Below are 23,298 nucleotides of genomic sequence, written 5' to 3' on the forward strand. Positions count from 1 at the left end.
ATCAGGTATGAGAGGGGAGGGAGCGGCATTGGGTTCACTATAGGTCCAATAACATGCCAAACCAGTGCTGGCATGGCCATGCTGGGACTATAAGAATAAAAGATGGTTACCTTTCGTAACTGTTGTTCTTCGAGATGTGTTGCTCATGTCCATTCCATTGTAGATGTGTGTGCTCACCACATGCACCGGTTCTGGAAGTTTTTCCCTCAGTGGTAGCCATAGGGGACCAACTCTGGTGCCCTCTGGAATGGCGCGCGTATGCATCAGTATAACGGGCACTGCCGGCTCCCCCCTCCCTCAGTTCCTTCTTGCTGGAACTCCAACATAGGGGAAGGAGGGTGGGTCCTGGAATGGACATGAGCAACACATCTCGAAGAACAACAGCTACGAAAGGTAACCATCTTTTCTTCTTTGAGTGCTTGCTCATGTCCATTCCATTGTAGGTGACTCCCAAGCAGTACCATCGGAGGCGAGTAGGAGTTCATGGACATATTGACTGCAACACAGCTCTGCCAAATCCAGTGTCATCTCTGGCTTGCTTGGTGATGGTGTAGTGCGCTGTGAATGTGTGTACCGAAGACCATGTTGCGGCCCTGCAGATGTCCTGGATAGGGACGTGCACCAGGAAGGCAGCTGAAGACGAGTGAGTCTAGTCAAATGAGCCTTCACTATTGGTAGAGACACAGCCTGCACCAACTCATAACAAGCATGGATGCTGCTTGTGATCCAATTCGAAATCCTCTGAGGACACCAGAAGGCCCTTCATCCTGTCAGCTATCGCGATAGAGAGCTTGGTGCGCCCCAGGTAGAATGCCAGGGTGCGCCTGACATATAGAGTGTGCAGCAAATTCTCCTCATTGCTCGTGTGAGGCTTTGGACAGAACGCTGGGAGGAAGATATAGAATCATAGAAGATTAGGGTTGGAAGAGACCTCAGGAGGTCATCTAGTCCACCCCCTGCTCAAAGCAGGACCAATCCCAACTAAATCATCCCAGCAAAGGCTTTGTCAAGCCGGGCCTTAAAAACCTCTAAGAATAGAGATTCCACCACCTCCTTAGGTAACCCATGCCAGTGCTTTGCCATCCTCCTAGAATAGTTTTTCCTAATATCCAACCTAGACCTCCCCCACTGCAACATGAGACCATTTCCCCTTGTTCTGTCATCTGCCACCACTGAGAACAGTCTAGATCAGGCCTGCACAACTCGTAAAGCGGCGAGGGCCATATTACTCCAAAGAAAACAGCTGAGGGCCGAAACCCCCTGGCCCTGCCGAAACTCCCCCCCCCCAGCGCCACCCAGACCCCCCAAAACACAACACCCCGCCCCGCGGAAACAAACCCTCCTTCCACAGAAGGGGCGGAGGGATAGCTCAGTGGTTTGAGCATTGGGCTGCTATACCCAGGGTTGTGAGTTTAATCCTTGAGGGGGCCACTTAGGGATCTGGGGCAAAAATCAGTCCTTGGTCCTGCTAGTGAAGGCAGGGGGCTGGACTCGATGACCTTTCAAGGTCCCTTCCAGTTCTAGGAGATAGGATATCTCCATTAATTTAAAAAACAGCGATATTGAACCTTTGTAATATGTTATAGTGGGCTCCTAAGGTAGTATAATTAAGGTAAAAGAAAAATGTCTTTTTGCTAGAAGTAGAATAAGATCTCCCCCCCACTTTGTAATCAATTGCCCTGTTGAATGAATGAGGTGTGAATGAGGGAGGCATGGAAGGCAGCACCTACAGACAGCTGCAACCCTTGGAGAGGGGATGGGAGCCAGACCAGATCAGTAGACCAGGTCAGCCATCAAGTCACCGCTTGCCTCCTCAGCCCCGCTTCCCCACCGCCGGCTCACCTGCACCCCCGCCACTGCCCGCCCGCTCGCCTCCTCAGCCCCCACACCCTCGGCTTGCCTACTCACCCCGCTCCCTCACCCACCGCTTGCCTACTCACCCCCCGAGGGCCGCACAGTGAGCCCACCTACTCACCCCCCGCAGGCCGCAAAGTGAGCCCACCTGGGCCACATGCGGCCCCCGGGCCGCATGTTGTGCAGGCCTGGTCTAGATCCATCCTCTTTGGAACCCCCCTCAGGTAATTGAAAGCTGCTATCAAACCCCCAGTCACTTATCTCTTTTGCAGACTAAATAAGCCCAGTTCCCTCAGCCTCTCCTCGTAAGTCATGTGCCCCAACCCCCTAATCATTTTCATTGCCCTTCGCTGGACTCTCCCCAATTTCTCCACATCCTTTCTGTAGTGGAGGGGCCCAAAATTGGACGCAATACTTCATGTGGCCTCACCAGTGCCAAAGAGGGGAATAATCATTTCCCTCTATCTGCTGGCAATGATCCTACTAATGCAGCCCAATATGCTGTTAGGCTTCTTGGCAACGAGGGCACACTGTTGACTCATATCCAGCTTCTCATCCACTGTAATTCCCAGGTCCTTTTCTGGGGAACTGTTTCTTAGACAGTCGGTCCCCAGCCTGTAGTAGTGCATGGGTTTCTTCCGTCCTAAGTGCAGAACTCTGCACTTGTCCTTGTTGAACCTCATCAGATTTCTTTTGGCCCATTCCTCCAATTTGTCTAGGTCACTCTGGACCCTAACCCTACCCTCCAGCGTATCTACCTCTCCTGCCAGCTTAGTGTCACCTGCGAACTTGCTGAGGGTGCAATCCATCCCATCCTCCAGATCATTAATGAAGATGTTGAACAAAACCGGCTCCAGGACTGACCCCAGGACACTCTGCTTGATACCAGCTGCCAACCACAAATCGAGCAGTTGATCACTACCCATTGAGCCTGACCATCTAGCCAGCTTTCTATCCACCTTACAGTCCATTCATCCAATCCATATTTCTTTAATTTGCTGGTAGGAACACTGTGGGAAACCATATCAAAAGCTTTGCTAAAGTCAAGGTATATCATGTCCACCGCTTTCCCGATATCCACAGAGCCAGTTATCTCATCATAGAAGGCAATCAAGTTGGTCAGGCATGACTTGCCCTTGGCGAATCCATGATGACTGTTCCTGATCACCTTCCTCTCCTCCAAGTGTTTCAAAACGGATTTCTTGAGGACCCGGGGACTGAGGTGAGGCTGACAGATCTGTAGTTCCACGGATTCTCCTTATTCCCTTTTTTAAAGATGGGCACTATATTTGCCATATATAAGATATCCTGGTTGACATGGAAATGCGACACCACCTTTGGCAGGAAGGCTGGATGGGTCCACAGTTGTCCTTGTAAAATACCGTGTACGGGGGCTCCGAAGTGAGGGCTTTAAGTTCAGAGACACATCTCGCCAAGGTAATAGCTACAAGGAATGCGACCTTCCACAACAAGTGGGAAAGGGAACAAGAAGCCATAGGCTCAAAGGGCAGATTCGTGAGCCTGGAGAGGACCAGATTAAGGTCCCATTGGGGAACTGGGTCCCAGACCAGTTGAAAGAGTCTTTTAATGCCCTTCAGGAACCTGATCGACATCTCATGCGAGAACACCAATCTACCCTGGATACAAGGATGGAAGGCCGATATGGCAGCGGTGCACCTTGATCGAAGAAAAGGTGAGACCCTGGTGCTTTAAGTGAAGCAGGTAATCCAGAATGAACTGCAGAGACAACTGGGTCGGGGAGCTATTCCACTCTGACGCCCAGTAGAAGAAACACTTCCACTTTGCCAGGTAAAGTGGTGGAGGGCTTTCTGCTCTCCAAGAGAACCTGCTGTACCTGACTAGAGCAGGATTGTTCCTCTGGATTCAGCCACGCAGCATCCAAGCTGTGAGGTGGAGAGAGGCAAGGTTCGGGTGTAGGAGTCGACCGTGATCCTGTGAGAGTAGGTCCGGGTGGCTGGGAAGTGGCCATGGGGCTGCAACAGCCAGGTCCATGAGCATGCTGAACCAATGCTGGAAAGGCCATGATAGGGCGATCATAATGACCTGTGCCTTGTCCCTCTTGATTTTTGAGAGGACTTTGCTGATGAGCAGAACTGGCGGGAAGGCGTACATCAGGTGCCCGAGCAAGACAGGAGAAAGGCATTGGATAGTGAGCCTCTACCGAGGCTTTGGAGAGAACAAAACTGATGACAGTTTCTGTTCTGTCTGGTGGCAAACAGGTCCACTTGGGGAGCACCCCACTTCTGGAAGAGCATTCTGACAACTTCCAAGTGAAGGGACCACTTGTGGTGAGAGAAGAAGGACCTGCTAAGGTGATCCGTCAGCATGTTCCGGCACCGGGGAGGTGTGAGGCTTCCAGGTGGATTGCATGCTGGATGCAGAACTCCCAGCACAGAGCCGATGATCGAGTTCCCCCCTGCCCGTTGACATAGAGCATGGAGGCCGTGTTGTTTGTCTTTCACCACCTGGCCGGAGAGTTGGAGAAGGAAGACACCACAAGCCAGGTGGATGGCTCTGAGCTCCCTGATGTTTATATGCAATGTGAGCGCCTTTCGAGACCATAACCCTTGAGTCTGCAGTGTACTGAGATGCGCTCCCCAACTGAGGTTGGACGCATCTGAAATCAGGGAGACCATGGGTTGCGGGCTCACGAATGGCACACCTTCCAACACCAGAATCGGGTCAGACCACCACTGCAGAGAGGTAAGCACTTGCGGAGAGATCATGATGACCTTGTCTGGGTGATGTCTGGCCAGGGAGTAGACCGACACCAGCCACATCTGGAGGGGAAGCAGCCTGAGTCTCACATGTCATATTACGTATGTGCACCATCTGAGACAGACCCAGACAGTGGTGAGCAGATGGGCAGTGATGCTGGCAATCAGATCTGACTTTGCCTTGAACCTGGCCTCTGGCAGGAATACTCTGGCTTGGAGAGAGTCAAGTACCGCTCTGATAAACTATCAGTTGGACCAGGATCAACATTGATTTTTGTTTGTTTATCAACAGGCCCAGAGCTTAACAAATGGCTTGCAACATCTCAATGCTGCGCTGGACCTGGACCCTGGAGCGGCCCTTGATGAGCCAGTCATCAAGGTACAGGTAAATCTGGATACCCCGACATCTGAGGTAGGCCACCACCACTGACATGTATTTCGTAAACACCCTCGGTGTCGTTGCTAGGCCAAAAGGGAGCACTGCGAATTGGCAGTGTGTGGTCCAACTACGAAACGTAGGAACAGTCTGTGTCCGTGAAATATCGATATGTGAAAGTAAGCGTCTTTCAGATCGAGGACAGCGTACAAGTCTCTCGGATCCAGGGAAGGAATGATGGAGGCCAAGGAGACCATGCGGAACTTCAACTTCTTGAAATACTTGTCGATGTTTCGCAGGTCAAGGATGGGGCATAGACCCCTCTTGGTTTTTGGGATAAAAAAAATAGCATGAATAAAATGCTTTCCCCCTCAAGTGCAGAGGGACTGTGTCCAGAGCTGCCACCCACAGAAAGCCCTGCACCTCCTGAGCGAGCAGATGCTCGTGAGAAGGGTCCCTGAAGAGGGACGGAAAGGAAGGGTGGGAGGGGTGGATAGAAATAAACTGGAGGGTATATCCCCCTGCTACTCTGCTGCATTGCAGAGGCGAGGCAGAAAGGCAGGAAGGAAGGGGGACAAATGGTTGGAAAATAACATGGGAGCAAGATCCAGCACACAGAATGGAAGGTAACTCTTGAGCACACCCTCAAAATGCCTGCTTGTTACCCGATTAGTTACAGGTGGAGCTCGAGTGAGCTGAGGGTGCCAGCTGATGGCCTTGTCGGCGCTTACAGTCCTTGCCTTTCTTGCGGAAGGAGTCTGACCGAGGTTGGCTCCCAAACCGGTGGGGCTGTTGTGGCTTAAACCACTTCCTCGTTGGCCCTGGCGTGTAAAGGCCCAGGGAGTGCAAGGTAGCCCTAAAGTCTTTCAGGTCATGTAATTTACTATCTGTTTGCTCCAAAAACAGTGCCAGGCCATCGAATGGGAGGTCCTGGATGGATTGTTGAACCTCCATCAATAGGCCCGGTGACTGCAACCAGGACATCTGCCTCATAAAAAAAGACCGAAGCCATGGCCCAGGCCACAGAGTCTGACGCATCTGAGGCCGCTTGGAGGGCTGCCCTGGCCCATAACTCTGCCCTCATCAAGGATAGCCAGGAATTCCTTCTTGGGCTCCTCTGGCAGTGAATCTGTAAACTTGGCCATGGAATGCCAAATATTAAAATCGTAACAGCCAAGTAAGGCCTAATGGTTGGCCACTCGCAGCTGGAGGCTGGACGTAGAATAAATTTTTCTACCAAAGAGATCGAGCCTCTTTGCCTCCTTGTTCTTAGGTGTTGATCCCGGTTGACCCTGTCTATCGCGCTCAACATAACTAGTGAGCTTGGGGTAGGGTGGGTATAAAGATACTCAATACCCCTTACCGGGGAAATAGTATTTTCTTTCCACCCGCTTGGAGATGGGGGGCAGGGAGGAGAGCGTCTGGCACAAGGCCTTACTAATTTTCAACACTCCCTTGTGCACCAGCAATGCCATCTTGGAGGGGGTGCTCCACTTAGCACATCGAACAGGGAGTCTGAGGGCTCCGCCAGTTCCTTGGGTTCCAGCCCCAGGTTTGAGGCGACCCTCTTCAAAAGCTCCTGGTGGACCCTTGCATCATCCTGGGGAACCGAGTGAGAGGACCCTCCTATCACCTCATTGGGAAAAATGATGAGTCACGTACAGGTGGGTCTACCAACTCCACCATTTCTGCCACAGGAGCCTCAGCCAAGGCTGGCTGATCCTGGGGAGCTTTCTCTGACTCCACGTCTGAGTCAGGGGGCGGGTGGGAGACTGTCGCTGACAGTATTTCAGAAGCTCCCGAGGATGACCTATGCTCCTGCAATGGGTGGGGAAATCCCCAGGGGTTTCATAGTTGCTAGGGAGTCGGCCATTGGCCCTGGGGCCATAGTGCCACTGGTGGCCCAGAGGGGAATACCAGTGCCCAAAGTGGGTGGCCTTGACCTGCAGGAAGGGTCTCCTCCTCACTGTCTGAGCCCGAGGAGGGAGAGACATGTCTGTAGGACCAGGACAGTACCAAGGCCGCCCGTCTACCCCAATCCCGTTGGCTCTGGCTGCAGACCTCCAATGAGGGCCTCTATGGGGGCAATGGCGCTGGTTGCCGTGACTGCGGTGATCAGTGGTGGCATTCGGCGCATCAGTGATGGTATCCTGGCGATTGATGCCTCACACTTAGAGAGTGGTTCTGCTCTGTAGATTGGGAACGGGAATGAGAACACCAATGTGTCTGAGACCATCGACGTGCCCGCGGTGAACCGTACTGAATAGAATAGAATATAAATATATGGAGATATACCTATCTCATAAAACTGGAAGGGACTTTGAAGGTCATCGAGTCCAGTCCCCTGCCTTCACGAGCAGGACCAAGTACTGATTTTGCCCCAGATCCCTAAATGGCCCCCTCAAGGATTGAACTCACAACCCTGGGTTTAGCAGCCAATGCTCAAACCACTGAGCTATCCCTCCCCCCCTTGGCGATCCACCGACTGGTGATGGGGCTCTGGGGACTGGCGTCTCAACCCTTCAGAACAGTGCCGTGAGCTGGGAGAGCATCTCAGGCCAGACCGCTGGTGATTGATGCCTAGAGCCTGAGGAATGCTGCCTAGAGTCCGGGAACTTTGGCAGGCAAGCCGACTCGTCCAAGAGCTGGTGGCGCTGTTCAGGTGAGCACTGACGGGGCACCCCCTGCAGCGAGGAACAGTGCCGCACTGATTGAGACTGCTGGAAGGGACCCAAGGCAGATTTATCCATCGAACAGGGTACCTCAGCAGGCAACGTGGGCGGCACCAGAAGGGACAGTATGTCCTTAGCAGCCTGAAAGGCCTCCGGCATGGGCGGCACAGCCAGGTGCTGAGTGCCTCTGCCGCTTCCTGGGCTGGCAGGAGCCTGGCCACCGTCTGGATAGGAAGGGCTGCACTGTGCTCTCCTCCTACTCTCTCCTTCCCTTTACGGGATGTAGGAGAATGCCCCCTCCCAGCCTTCCTTTGCTTTTTAGCCAGTACCAAGGATGGGGATCAGTGCCAGTCGGAGGTCAGTGCTGGTGGCACCCTCCGCCCTGAGGCCACAGTGGTTGGAGTAGAGTCCAATCTCATCAGCTCCAAGGCTGGTGCGAGGGCCGACTCCATAAGGAGTACTCGGAGATGAACGTCCCAGTCCTTTTTGGTCCATGGCCTGAAGTTCTTCCAAATGCGACACTTGTCACTCACGTGGGTTTCCCCTAAACACTTTAGGCAGCTTCTATGGGGATCACTGACTGGCATGGGTTTTTTGCAATAGTCACAAGGTTTGAAGCCTTGGGCCCGGGGCATACCCCGTCCCTAGACTGAGTCCTGCCTGCGATTAAGTATTTCTAACTTAACACTAAGGGAACTATTAACTATACAACTTTAAACTACTATATACAACAAATTCACTACTAGGCACAGTAGAGACAGAAAAAAAGCTTGCGAAGCAAGGAGACGTCCCAGCACTGTCACTGGCGGTAAGAAGGAACTGAGTGAGGGGGGGAGCCAGCGACATACCTTATACCAGCGCATATGCATGCCACTCCAGAATTTCTTGAGATAACTGTTGAGGAAATGCAGGTCAAGGATGGGTCTGAGACCCCCATTTGGCCTTCAGGATTAGGAAATAACAGGAGTAAAACCCTTTCCCTCTCAAGCTCTGAGGTACCTTCTCCACAGCCCCTACCCAGAGGAGGGCTTGCACCGCCTGGGGTAAAAGCTGCTCATGAGAAGGGTCCCTGAAGAGGGATGAGGAAGTGGGGTTGGAGGGAGAGATAGAAATAAACAGGAGAGTGTAACCTTCCTCCACTGTACTCAGTATCCAGTGGTCTAGGCTGAAGCGGGAGAGAGAGTTTGAAAACAAAACGGGGGCAAGATCTAGTACAGAAACTGGTATAACGTCTTCAGGCACCCCCTCAAAAGTTCTGCTTGGGGCCTCCCAAGGATCTGTGAGAGACCGGGAGCGAAGCTGAAGTGGGTGAGGGCAGATGTCTTCATTTATAACCCATTTTGCTTCTCAAACAGGTCCTGGTGCGGTGCTGGAGCCAAGAAGCAGACCAATTCTTGAGGCCTGAAGTGTTTCCTTGACAGCGCTGGTGCATATATACCCAGGGACTAAGAGCGACTCTAGAATCCTTCAGGCCGTGAAACTTCACATCCGTTTGTTCAGAGAAGAGTAAAGGTCACTCACAGGCATGGGCTTGCTGCAGGAGGCAGAGGGCTTGAAACCTGGGGACTGAGGCATGCCCCAGCACCAGGAGTGGACGAAAGTCTGCTAACAGGGCGAGAAGTGCCAACTAATTATATACAACTAATCTATAACAGTCCAAACTGAGAAAATAAAGAACTGGGATAGGAAAACCAGTGAAAAAGGACTAAACTAAAATCACTGAGTAAGAGTTTGGTGAAGCAAGAGGAGCTGTTCCAGCGACCATCATGGACAGTAAGAAAAAATAGAGAGGGTGCGGAGTTGGCCAGGCCCTTTATGAGTGCGCGGCAATAGAGGGTGCTAGAGCCGGCCGAATGGATACCCACAGAATGTTGGGAATCATCGAGAAAGGGATAGATAATAAGACAGAAAATATCATATTGCCTCTATACAAATCCATGGTATGCCCACACCTTGAATACTGCGTGCCGATGTGAACGCCCCATCTCAAAAAAGATATATTGGAATTGGAAAACGTTCAGAAAAGGGCAACAAAAATTATTAGGGGTATAGAACGGCTTCCGTATGAGGAGAGATTAATAAGACTGGGACTTTTCAGCTTGGAAAAGAGGTGACTAAGGGGGGATATGATAGAGGTCCATAAAATCATGAGTGATATACAGAAAGTAAATAAGGAAGTGTTATTTACTCCTCCTCATAATACAAGAACAAGGGGCCACCAAATGAAATTAATAGGTAGCAGGTTTAAAACAAACACAAGAAAGTATTTTTTCATGCAACACACTGTCAACCTCTGGAACTACTTGCCAGAGGGTGTTGTGAAGGCCAATACTGTAACGGGGTTCAAAAGAAAGCTAGATAGATTCATGGAAGATAGGTCCATCAATGGCTATTAGCCATATTAGGAATGGTGTCCCTAGCCTCTGTTTGCCAGAAGCTGGGATTGGGTGACAGGGCATGGATCACTTGATGAAAACCTGTCTGTTCATTCCCTTTGGGGCACCTGCCATTGGCCATTGTCAGAGGACAGGATACTGGGCTTGATGGACCTTTGGTCTGACCCAGTATGGCCATTCTTATGTTCTTATGAGGGAAAAATCAACGACTGTGAACATGGACCTAACATGGAATGGACATGAGCAAGCACTCGAAGAAGAAGTACCAAAATAAGTATCAGCTCTGGATGCCAGCTCAAGAAAGCATTACAAATTATTGCAATTTCACTTTTCCAAATCAGAGCTCAGCTACGGAAACATTTGCTTGAAGCACATGCAGAGAACTTCAAGTAGCGGCTCTGCAAAACTGTATGAGGAACATTGTGCAAAGACATCCTATAGATGCTGCCTTCAATCTAGCTGGGTATGCTTTGATACAGTGGTCTCAACAACAGGTCCATGGACTGGCACCAGTCCCTGAGATCTCCCTGACACAGATGAGGAAGGAAGGAAGCCAGTACCAAAAAGGTTGAAAAGAGAGGGTTAGTCACCCTCTGCAATAACTAAGGTTCTTCGAGATGTGTTCCCCTATGGGTGTTCCACTGTAGGTGTGGCAACGCCACCTGCACCTGGACTCAGAGATCTTCACTAGCAGGGCCTATCTGACCGCACATGCACACCTCCCCTCTCTTGTGCTGTGTGCGGAACGTCAAGTGCTGTGCACCCCCAGTTCCTTCTCTGCTGCAGAGCTTATATTTTTGGCTCCGAAGCAGAGGGGAGGAGGGCAGGTAGTGGAGCACCCATAGGGACACACATCTCAAAGAGGCTCAATTATTGCACAGGGAGAGTAACCCTCTATTCTTTGAGTGATGTCCCTTTAGGTGCTCCTTTGTAGATGACAAAGCAGTGCCCCTAGTTGGAAGGCTGGGGTTTCGGAGTGACATGTACTGCTGAGGATAGGACAGCATGTCCAAGGAGAGTACCTGGTATGGCATTGTGCATAATAGCATAGTGCTGAGATAAAGTGTCTCTTGATGTCCATGTGGCAGTCTTACAAACATCATCAGTGGAGACATTATTAAGAAAGAAATAGTGGAAGATAACGATCATGTGGAATGTGTTCTGATTGAGGTAGGAGGTTGTCTATCATGGAGTTCGTAAGATAAATGTATACACTGTGAGATCCATTTACAGAAGCATTGTTTAAATATAGCAGTGCCTCTGAATTATTTGGTGGTGGGAAGAAATAATCATGGCAATTTCCAGAAGGATTTAGTCCTGTCCAAGTAGAAGGCTAATTGTGCTCCTCACATCTAGAGCTGCCTTCTATTGATTATTGTGAGGCTTCGGGAAGAAGCAAGGGAGGTGTATCGATTGACTGAGATGAAAAAATGTTGGGAACTTAGGTAAGAATCTTGGGTGTGGGTGTAGTGTAAAGGACAGTTACCTGTTCCGTAACTGGCGTTCTTCGAGATGTGTTGCTCAGGTGTATTCCACAGTAGGTGTGCGTGCTCGCCACGTGCACCAGTGCCGGAAGTTTTTCCCTTAGCACCGCTGCGACCCCTGCAGTGGTGCCTCTATATTGCGCTATAAGGGGAGCTGTGCACTCCCCCCACCCTCGGTTCCTTCTTGCCAGACAACTCCGACAGAGGGGAAGGAGGGCAGGATGTGGAATACACCTGAGCAACACATCTCGAAGAACGCCAGTTACGGAACAGGTAACTGTCCTTTCTTCTTCGAGTGATTGCTCTTGTATATTCCACAGTAGGTGACTCCAACCTATATCTGATGGAGGTGGGTAGGAGTTTAAAGGTTAGCGGGACGGAGTACAGCCCTACCAAACCTGGCGTCATCCCGTGCTTGGGAGATGATCGCATAGTGCGAGGAAAAAGTGTGGACAGAGGACCACGTGGCAGCGCTACATATGTCCTGGATAGGGACGTGGGCTACATAGGTGGCCAACGAGGCTTGCGCTCTTGTAGAATGCGCCTTTACGATAGGCGGCAGAGGAACCCCTGCCAAGTCGTAACACGTGCGTATGCACGAGGTGATCCAGAGGGAAAGACGCTGGGTGGAAACTGGTTGCTCCCTCCTACGCTCGGCCAACGCAACGAAAAGCTGCGAGGATTTCCTGAACGGCCTGGTTCAGTCCAGGTAAAAGGCCAGCGTCCTACATGCATCTAGTGTGTGTAGGCGGTGTTCCTCATTGGAGGAATGAGGCTTAGGATAGAGTACTGGTAGAAAAATGTCGTGATCCATATGGAAGGCGGAGACCACCTTCGGGAGAAACGCAGAGTGTGGGCAAAGCTGGACTTTATCCCTGTGGAAGACCATATAGTCTTCAAGTTTAGGCTTGAAATTAGACGAAGGTTTCTGACCGTCAGAGGGGTGAAATATTGGAACGGCCTTCCGAGGGAAACGGTGGGGGCGAGGGACCTGTCTGGTTTTAAGATTAAGTTAGACAAGTTTATGGAGGGAATGGTTTAATGGTAAAACATATTAGCTGAGGAATACCAAGCAATGGTAGGTAAACAGTAGAATGGCTAACAAGGGTCAGGCTGGAGACTCTTGCCTACATGCTCGGGGTCTTACTGATCGCCAGATTTGGGGTCGGGAAGGAATTTTCCTCCAGGGTAGATTGGCTGAGGCCCTGGAGGTTTTTCGCCTTCCTCCGCAGCATGGGGCAGGGATCTCTAGCAGGAGGGTTCTCTGCCAATTGAAGTCACTAAGACACAGGATTTGGGGACTTCATCAGCAGAGTCAAGGAAAGGGTAGGGACGGTTTTGTGGCCTGCAGCATGCAGGGGGTCAGACCAGATGATCATAATGGTCCCTTCTGACCTTAAAGTCTATAAGTCTATGAGTCTATATACGGGGGTTCTGAGGTCAAGGCCCTAAGCTCCAAGACACGACGGGCCGAGGTGATAGCCACCAAAAATGCCACTTTCCATGATAGGTGGGACCAGGAACACGTGGCCAAGGGTTCAAAGGGAGGACCTGTGAGGCGGGATAACACTAGGTTCAGATCCCATTGTGGGACCGGGGCCCTGGTGTATGGGAATGCACGATCTAGGCCCTTTAAAAAACGGGAGGTCATTTGATAGGAAAACACCGACTGACCTTGCACCGGAGGGTGAAAGGCCGAATTGGCCGCTAAATGTACCCTGATGGAGGCAGGAGCTAGACCTTGGGTCCTAAGGGACAGGAGGTAATCGAGAATGAGCTGGAGGGATGCGGATGATGGGGAGGCGCCCCACTCCCCTGCCCACCTGGAAAACCTAGACCATTTGGCAAGGTAGGTCCGCCATGTAGATGGCTTTCTACTCTCCAGCAGAATTCGTCTTACATTCTCCGAACACCTTCCCTCCTCCTTGTTTAACCATGGAGCAACCACGTTGTCAGGTGGAGCGTGGCCAGGTTGGGGTGGAGAAGGCATCCCCTCTCCTGGGAGAGGAGATTCGGGCGAAGCAGCAGCCTCCGTGGAGGGGGGCGCTAAAAGTTGCAGAAGGGTCCCGTACCAATGCTGGCGGGCCCAAACCGGGGCTATGAGGATAACCCTCAACCTGTCTGCCTTTACTTTCTTCAGGACCTTGCCTATCAGTGGGAAGGGTGGAAAGGCATAGAACAGTTGGTCTAACCTCCAGAGGAGCAATGCGTCCGAGATTGCCCCCCTTTCTGCCCCTGCCCTGGAGCAGAACTGGGGGCAGCGTCTGTTCTGGGCGGTAGCGAAGAGGTCAACCTGGGGAGCTCCCCATTCTCGGAAGAGCTGTTGGGCGACTTCCCAGTGGAGTGACCACTCGTATTGGTGGGAAAACACCCTGCTGAGGTAATCAGCTCGCACATTGCGTGCGCCGGGTAGGTGGAAGGCCCGTAGGGAGATACTGTGGGCTATGAAAAACTCCCATAGGTCCAGGGCTTTCTGGCACAGGGCCGAGGAGTGCGTGCCCCCCTGCCTGTTGATGTAATAAATCGCGACCGTGTTGTCCGTGAGGACTCTGACCGCCTTTCCGCGAAGGTGCAAACTGAACGGTATGCACACTAGGCGTACTGCTCTGAGCTCCCTGACATTTATGTGCAGAGACAATTCCAAGGTTGACCATCTGCCTTAGGTTTGAATGTTCCCTATATGGGCTCCCCAGCCCAGGTCCGAGGCATCTAACACCAGGTCTAGTGAGGGAAGGGTTTCTCGGAGGGAATCCCGTTCAGCATATTGCTCGGGAGGGACCACCAATGCAGAGCGGCCACCAGGTCAGGTGGTATCGTGACCACCTTGTCCAGGCTGTCCCTGGAGTGGGAATACTGGGAGCCAACCAAAGTTGGAGGGGCCTCATTCTGAGCCTGGCATGTCGCACCACGGACGTGCATGCTGCCATGTGACCTAGGATTTGGAGGCACACCCTTGCCACTGTTACGGGAAAGGTCGTGACCAAGGCTACGAGACTTTTGAGTGTCTCGAATTTGTCCTGGGGAAGAGAGGCTGTGGCCTCTACTGAGTATAGCAGAGCCCCTATGAAGTGTATGCGCTGAACCGGTACCAATGTGGACTTGGCCTCGTTCACCACTAGGCCCAGACCCGCGCATGTGGACAGCAGGAATTGCATCTGGGCCTGTACCTGGGACTGAGAGCTACCCTTGAGGAGCCAATCATCCAGGTAAGGAAAAATTTGCAGCCTGTTCCTCCGGAGGTGGGCTGTCACCACTGCCATGCATTTGGTAAAAACCCTGGGGGCCGTGGAAAGGCCAAAAGGGAGGACCGCAAACTGGTAATGGTCCCACCCTACCAAGAAGTGGAGGAAGTGCCTGTGACCCTTGAAAATATGGATGTGGAAATACACATCCTGGAGGTCCAGGGACACGAACCAATCCCCCGAGTCTAGGGAGGGGATTATGGAAGTCAGGGATACCATGTGGAACTTGTAGTGGACCATAAAGCTGTTGAGATTCCGCAGGTCCAGGATGGGCGGGAGCCCGCCTTTCGCCTTCGGGATCAAGAAATACCGGGAGTAAAACCCCTTGCCCCGGAATTCTACCGGTACCCTCTCCACCGCGTCCAGGTTGAAGAGGCGCACCACCTCTTGGCTTAGAAAGCGGGCCTGTTCCGGGTCTCCGAGGTCCTCCTGGGGCAGGGGGTGATGGAGGGGGAGTGGAGGGGGGGTGAGGCAAACTGCAACATGTAGCCCACTGGTCCGACGTTATACGGGACCACTCCACTAGGAATGCAGATAAACAGTTGCAGAACACAAACTTTATTAACTGGGGGCCTTCCGCGGCAACAGGCCCGGTGGCCCCCCACCAAGAGTCAAAACCGCCTCTTCCCCTGCTTTTTGCCCTTCGAGGAGCCTGGTTGCAGGGCCGAGCGAGACTGATGCTGGGACCTGCATCTCTGCTCCCTTGGTCTCTTAGGCGGGGGGTTCATATCTGCCCCTAGTGGGAGGAGCAGAGGTCTGCAGCCTAGGTTTGTCCTTTGCTGGCGGGACATGTAGGCCCAGAGTTTGCAGGATGGTGCATCCCATGCAGGCGGACATCGGTTTGGTCCGCAAACAACGCTTTCCCGTCGAAGGGAAGGTCCTGCATCAGAGACTGGGACTCTGCAAACAGGCTGGACAGGAGAAGTCATGATGTCCTGCGCATGGATATGGCCGAGGCCATTGAATGGGCTGCTATGTCGGCCGCATCCGAGGCGGCCTAGAGGGCTGCCTTCGCCGATGCTGCTCCTTCCTCAACCAGAGCCTTGAAATCCTTTTTGTCCCGCTCTGGGAGATGAGGCTCGAACTTTGGCAGAGACCCCCACAAGTTAAAGTCATAGCGGCTCAACAGGGCTTGGTGGTTGGCCACCCTGAGTTGAAAGCTCGTGGAAGAATAAACCTTCCTGCCAAAATAATCCAGTCTCCTGGAATCTTTGTCCTTGGGGGTGGGGGTGGACTGACCGTGGTGTTCCCGGTGGTTCACTGACTCAACCACCAAAGAGTTGGGTGCCGGGTCCCTTAGCTGGGACAAGGGACTTCCTCTCTGCTTTCTTGGAGATGGGCACCAAGGAAGATGGGGTTTGCCATAGGGCAGTCGATATGTTGGCCACCCCTTGGTGGAGAGGTGAGGCCACATGGCCCGTTGCCGAGGAAGAGAGCACATTGAAAAGGGTGTCCGACGTCTCTTCCATCTCCTCAGCCTGGAGCTGGAGATTTGAGGCCACCCGCTTGAGGAGCTCTTGATGAGCTTTAAAGTCTTCCTATAGAATGGGTGGAGGGGCCGCTATGGTCTCCTCCGGTGCCAGGGAGGGGGCAGGTCTGGCTCCCAGGGCATTGGGAGGTGCTGGAGGTTCGACCCCCAAGACCAAATCCAGGCCCAGTGCCACCGGTTCGGTACCCGTCGACTTTTGACTCTGTCGAGGGGGGGACACCAAATGGGCCTGTGATGCTCCGGCTACCGAACGGGGTCTCGCCTGGGCGGGCACTTGCGGCCATGATGCCCATTGACACCATTGCCCCTGCCACGGTGCCCCCTGCCACTGACTGGCTTGGGTGCCTTGCGGTGCAGGCTGCTCTTGAGGAGCGGTGTGGCTTGGGGATGGGCGGCTGGGTGCTGAGGCCAAGGTGGCTGTTGACCGCACGGTGCCATAAGAGTGGCGGGAGCATCTACAGTCGTGTCGGTGCTGACCTCGAGATCTGGACCTTGACGATGAGGATCGGTACTCGTCCAAGGTGCTGCTCTCATAGTCATCCCGGCAGTTGTAGCTACGATGTTTCAGTACCGGTAACACTCGAGGGGAGCTCCGAGCATGGTGTCTGGCGGAGCGGGCACTCGAACCCGAGTGTCTATGACAATGGTGTCAGGATCTGCTCCTGTGGCTAAAATTCGAGGAGGAGCGTTGACGCCACTTGTCTCGGTGCCTGTGCCCCCCAGTGGGGTGTGGAGGACCCTTGAGACTCCCGCGCGGGCGAGTCAGCTAGTCTGAGCGGAGGGCTGACGCGAGCTATGTGAGGATCTCGTCGAACAGGGCGGTGCATGGTCCTCAGATCACAGGCTATGTCTTGCCAGGGAGGGCTGGTGTGCTTCCAACGGCGGCTTCCTTCAAGACCGGGGGCCCGTCTCAAGTGGCGCACCCGGCATCAGAAGGGAGAGAATGTCACGCACGGCCTGTGCAGCCTCCAGCGTCGACGGCATTCTCACCACGGGAGAAGCATGCACAGACAGGACCGGACTACTCCTCTCAGCGCGAGTCGGAGGTCTGGGTCCCAAGAGGGATCGTGGGCTGCCCAACTTGGGTCCGGCCTCACCCCTGTCCTTTTGTAGGTGCCGCTGAGTCTTTCCCTGCTTCTTAGATGGTGAGCGGTGCCAGCTGGTGGAGGGAGTCTTGCTCCGCACCAAGGACGCGGTGCCCGGTGCCGAGTCCGGTCGGCGCATCGGTGCCAGGGCCATCGTGAATTCCATTAGCAGGGCCCAGAGACAGATAGCTCTCTCTCGTTTAGTTCGAGGCTTGAACGATCTACAGATTTTACAGCGATCGGTTACATGGGTCTCACCCAAGCAGCGGAGACACTGAGTGTATGGGTTGCTTCTTGGCATAGAACTGCAACAGGAGTCGCATGACTTGAAGCCTGGGGCACGAGGCATGCCCCGCACCAGGCAACTAACTAGGAAGTTATCCAACTATTGGAGAAGATGAGTACTACTAAGGCTACTAGAAGAGCTACAGCAAGGCTGGAGCACAAAGTTCCAACTACCTTCACTGGCGGCAAGAAGGAACTGAGGGTGGGGGGGAGTGCGCAGCTCCCCTTATAGCGCAATATAGAGGCGTCACTCCAGGGGTCGCAGCGGTGCTCTCCTCCTACGGATACTGCTAAGGGAAAAACGTCCGGCACTGGTGCACGTGGCGAGCACGCACACCTACTGTGTAATACACCTGAGCAATCACTCGAAGAAGAACTTTGTATTTATAAAACAGTGTGTATGGTGGATATGCGAGGAGGGCCGAGATTTTGCTCACCTGTCTTGCAGAGGTGATGGCGACAAGAAGGCCGTTTTCATTGATAGATGTACATAAGAACAGGTTGCCATTGGTTCAAACAGGGGCTTAGTCAGAGAACATAGGACTAGGCTGGGTTCCCAGGTCAGGATCAGGTCTCATATATGGGGATAGAGATTTTGAATACTCCTCAAGAAGCGATTTGTGAGCTGATGTGTAAAGATGGAGTGGCCGTCAATGGGGAAGTGAAAAGTAGTGATTGCCACTAAGTATATCTTAAGAGAGCTATTGGCCAATCCTGACTGTTTAAGGTGTAGAATGTAGTCAAGAGTAAGTGGCAATGAAGTGTGTGCTGCATCAATCTGGTATGAGGTGCAGCAGCAGTGAAATCTTGTCCACTTATGAATGTAAATGCTCTGCTCATGTCATGTCTGCTATTCAAAAGTATGTGTTTGACTGTGTCTGAGCAGGTGATTTCCAGACCCCGGAACCATGGAAGAGTCAGGCTTTGAGGTGGAGCATCTGTGGATTGGGAAGGAGAATGTGTCCTGTGTCTTGTGAGAGGAGCCCCTGCGTTAGGCGGAGAGAGATTGGTCAGCATACCATCAACGTAGAAGGTAAGTAGATCAGATATTTTGTGGCCATGTTGGAGCTATTAGTATGACATGAACTCAGTCCTTCTGTGTTTGTGAAGTACTCAAAATAGGAGGGGAAAGGGAGGGAAGGCATAAAGGAGTGATGTGTTACAGGTTATGAAGAACGTGTCTTCCAGAGATCCACATCCCAGTCCTGCTCTAGAACAGAATTGAGGGCAACGGGCGTTGTGTTGAGTGACAAAGAGATCTATGGTGGGATGGCCCCATCGGTTGAATATGAGCTAAAGTGCTCATGTATCCAGCTCCCACTCATGATTGTGTGAGAACGTCCGGCTCAGTGCATCCGTACTGCTGTTCTGGTGTCCCAGGAGGTACGTGGCTGAAATGCAGATGTTGTTCTGGATATACCAGTTCCACCATTTGATCACCTCTGAGCATAAAGGGTGGGACCTCAGTCTGCCCTGCCTGTTGATGTAATACAGCGAGATCGTTTGTCATCATGCTTATGGTATGATGTTTGAGAAGTAGGAAATGTCGGCAGGGATTGCGGACCACTCGTAGTTCTAGGAGATTGATGTGTAAGGTGGATTTGGTGGATGACCATCTCCCCTGCACTGTGTGTTTGTGTAGATGTGCCCCCCAACTGATTAGGGAGACATTGATGGTTAGGATCACAGTCAGTGATGGTTGTAGGAGAGGAATTCTAACACAGACGTTGCTGGGCTGTGTCCACTGTGACCTGGGGTGCCTAGGGTAGCCTTCACTGAAAATGCCAAGGTCATGACAGGCTGCAAAAAGGAGAGCAGATTCTCCTAACACTGGTGGTTAACACTGAAGTTAGACTCACCAACCTGTCAGAAATTGTGCTCCTGATCCCCCACATTGGTTGTCAAGAAGCTAAAAAGGAAATCACAGAGCCCCCTTTATTGCATTCCAGTTCTCTGGTTCTCAATCAGCACATAGGTCCAGTAAAGTGAGAAGTTATTTAAAAACTCTGCTCACTATACAAAATGGTCTTCTGATCCACAAAGGGGCAGCCACTTTACCAGATCAAAATTAGTTTGGATCTTACCCAAAATATCACACTGCAAGCCAATCCTTCAGTATCTAAAACTAAAGGTTTATTATAAAATAAAAGAAAGAAGAAAAAGAGAGTTGTTAAAGGAGTCAGATACATACTTAAGATTTCAAAGTCCATATTTCAGGTTCTTAGCAGTAGTGGCAAGTTTTCTGGCTTGAAAATCCCTCTGGAGCACATCCACAGCTTGGATGGGTCATTCAGTCCTTTGTTTAATGCTTCAGTTTGTAGAGAACTGTTTGAAGAGAACCTCAGTTTCCAGAGGTTGGAAGCAGGATTGAAGACCAAACTGGGGAAAATGCAGCTGCCTTTTATATTCTTTTGCCATGTGGCTCGTACTCCATTTGTCCCAAACACAAACTTGCAGCACACGGCATAGAAAGCCTTAGAATTCTCTGTCCACAAGCATGCCCCTACATGTCTTGTTAATTCATATGGTGTAGCCCCTGACATCTCGTTAATGAAGTTATTGAACAGAGCCGGTCCCAAAACAGACCCCTGCGGAACCCCACTCGTTAGGCCTTTCCAGCAGGATTGGGAACCATTAATAACAACTCTCTGAGTATGGTTATCCAGCCAGTTATGCACCCACCTTATAGGAGCCCCATCTAAATTGTATTTGCCTAGTTTATCGATAAGAATATCATGCACGACCGTGTCAAATGCCTTACTAAAGTCTAGGTATACCACATCCACAGCTTCTCCCTTATCCACAAGACTCGTTATCCTATCAAAGAAAGCTATCAGATTGGTTTGACATGATTTGTTCTTTACAAATCCATGCTGGCTGTTCCCTATCACCTTACCACCTTCCAAGTGTTTGCAGATGATTTCCTTAATTACTTGCTCCATTATCTTCCCGGCACAGAAGTTAAATTAACTGGTCTGTAGTTTCCTGGGTTGTTTTTATTTCCCTTTTTATAGATGGGCATTATATTTGCCCTTTTCCAGTCTTCGGGAATCTCTCCCGCCTCCCATGATTTTCCCAAGATGATCCCTACAGGGTGTGGGTGAGACAGATCAGCAGACCTCAAATCTGTCCAGAACCATCAACAGGTTTATGCCAACCCTCCCGTTCTGTATGGGACTAGATGATGCCTGTGCTGGATAGGCACCCTTTCTTCTGTCTTAAATAAAGAAAAGTTGACTAACTACAATGTAACTAAAATAAAAATAGCCCTAACAGGGCAAAATAAAAAATGACAAGAGAAGCATCTAGGACACTTCACACACACTGAGTTCATCGCACCTTCAGAGGTTCACAAAGAACTGAAGGATGGTTTGGACCCCTGAGTGTAGTTTTGGGGGGAGGGCATTGCCCCCCAAACTGCAAGCCTTGGACAGACGCAAAATTTGCCCTCCCATGTGCAGCCCCATTGGCCTGATTGGAGCTGCCTCCCCAAATACAGAAGTCAAACTATGCCCATGTTTGGGCCATTCCCCTTTACAACCTCAGAATCCTGCACTAGATGAGGGAGATTCCAGAGGCACACAGCTTTAATTTTATAAGTGGGAAGCTACAGAGGCCATTCAAAGTGGAACTATCATCATTAACAGATGTCCATTTTAGCCAGTTGTTTTCAAAGAAGATGGGAAAATGGCATATTTTTCTTCAGCATATCTCAAAAATCATTACATAAATAAGGTCTTTTAGTTATTTTCATGCTGTTTTCTAAATTAAACAAATTGGGTCTGATTGTCAGCTGGTGTAAAGCTCTACTAAAGATGATTTCACCTTGTACGTATGAGTGTAGAAATAACTGCATGCAAATAGGCCACTTCAAGCATCATTATTTTCAAAATTATGTCATAGTGTTACTCTGACACCCTGTTTAGCTATACTATTCCAAACTTCTATTTAAAACTAGTGGCAAGTATTCATTTACCTTCAGAAAGCTCAGTAGTTCTGTTCATCTGTTCAAGTTCCCAGCCAAGATGTAATGATTCATCCATGCTTTGTTTCTGAGCCAGTTCTAGAGTCATATTTTCCTCCATGAGTTCCTCGATTTTTTTTCTGTCCATGTCACGCTCCTTAAAAATTATTAACATGAACCTTTAAAATAGTCTGCCTCAAAATGCACAAAAATATAAAATTCAGTAGCCATTTGTGACGTTGCACTCCATATGCTTTATGTAAATATGCTTGGAATGTGAATATAATGTAACTGGAATATGCTTTATGCAAAAGGTCTCTTGTAAGGTATCATTACAAAGCTTATAATCTACTAAGTGTGTTCATCCTATTTGTATAAATGTATCATTCTTGTATCTAAAGCTAGAAATATGAAGTATTACTCTGAAATCCTATTGTAACTATGCAAAGTGTGGGCCATTAATGGTGGCTTGGAATCTTGATGGCTCCCATTAACTAGGACAATTGGTTGTAAATGGCTCTGTTTACTTGTAAGACTTCCTGTGTGTCAGACAATGAGTAATGAAGTCTCACAGTACATGTGAACATGTCACATGATACTGTAATCCATATTAAACCTGGTGCTTTTCCATTTAGAAGGAAGGGTGGGAACCCAGAGAGAGACAAAGGATTCCCGCCTTGTGCCAAAGATATAAAAGGGGGTGGAACAGAACAAAGTGGGCTGCCAGTCATGAGAAATACCCTAGTTACCACCTGAGCTGGAACTAACAAGAACTGTACCAGGGGAAAGGATTGGGCCCATACTAAGAAGGAGTCTAGTCTGTGAAAGAAGCTTATTGGAACATTTCTGAGGGTGAGATTTACCTCTATTCAGTTTCTTAAATGTATTAGTCTTAGACTTGCGTATTTTGTTTTCTTTTGCTTGGTAACTTACTTTGTTCTGTCTGTTATTACTTGAAACCACTTAAATCCTACTTTTTATACTTAATAAAATCACTTTTGTTTATTAATTAACCCTGAGTAAGTGATTAATTCCTGGGGGAGCAAACAGTTGTGCATATCTCTCTATCAGTGTTATAGAGAGCGGACAATTTATGAGTTACCCTATATAAGCTTTATACAGAGTAAAACAGATTAATTTGGGGTTTGGATCCCATTGGGAACTGGGTGTCTTGGTGCTGGAGATAGGTGACTTGCTGAGCAGTTTTTGGTTAAAGTCTGCAGCTTTGGAGAAATGCACCAGACCTGGCTCAACGAGACAGGGTTTTGGAGTCCCAAGCTGGCAGTGGAAAACAGAGGTCAGAGGTCATTCCAGCACATCAGCTGACAGTCCCAAGGGGGTCTCTGTGACCGAACCCGTCACACCGTTATTTTACGGAGGTGGATTCTCTGGTCTACTAAGGCCACTTCTGGACTGATTACAATGGCTTCAAAGTGCCTGGAAGCAAATGATGGAAAAATTCCCCTGTACAGAGGAACTCTCTGTCAGCATTAAGCTTGTGGAGGTGGCTCTACTCACTCCTGTGCCAGTCCTCCACCCCCAGCTCCAAAGTAAAGGGAAGAAGGGTGTTTATTGTTTTGGTAAGGCATACTAGTATTTTGGTAAGATAAATAAGAGAAATCACACATTAAAAAAAACAAAAATAATGTTAATAGTTATACAAACATTATTTGTTTTTTTAAACTTAATATTGCATTGTCTGGATTAGAGCTG

General features: G+C 50.5%; 1 protein-coding gene across 16 annotated transcripts in view; it reads right to left on the reverse strand.

Annotated features, from left to right (window-relative positions):
* Positions 1–23,298, reverse strand: part of CCDC88A (coiled-coil domain containing 88A) — a 410,515-nt gene that overhangs the window by 172,293 nt on the left and 214,924 nt on the right. For all 16 annotated transcript variants that reach the window (XM_065590781.1, XM_065590785.1, XM_065590783.1 and 13 more), the window contains one exon: positions 21,598–21,742. In XM_065590781.1, coding sequence (XP_065446853.1) covers positions 21,598–21,742 — 145 coding nt within the window. The remainder of the gene's footprint in view (positions 1–21,597; positions 21,743–23,298) is intronic.

The sequence above is a fragment of the Chrysemys picta genome, chromosome 3 (genome assembly GCF_011386835.1).
Source record: "Chrysemys picta bellii isolate R12L10 chromosome 3, ASM1138683v2, whole genome shotgun sequence".
NCBI classification, from domain to species: Eukaryota; Metazoa; Chordata; order Testudines; family Emydidae; genus Chrysemys; species Chrysemys picta.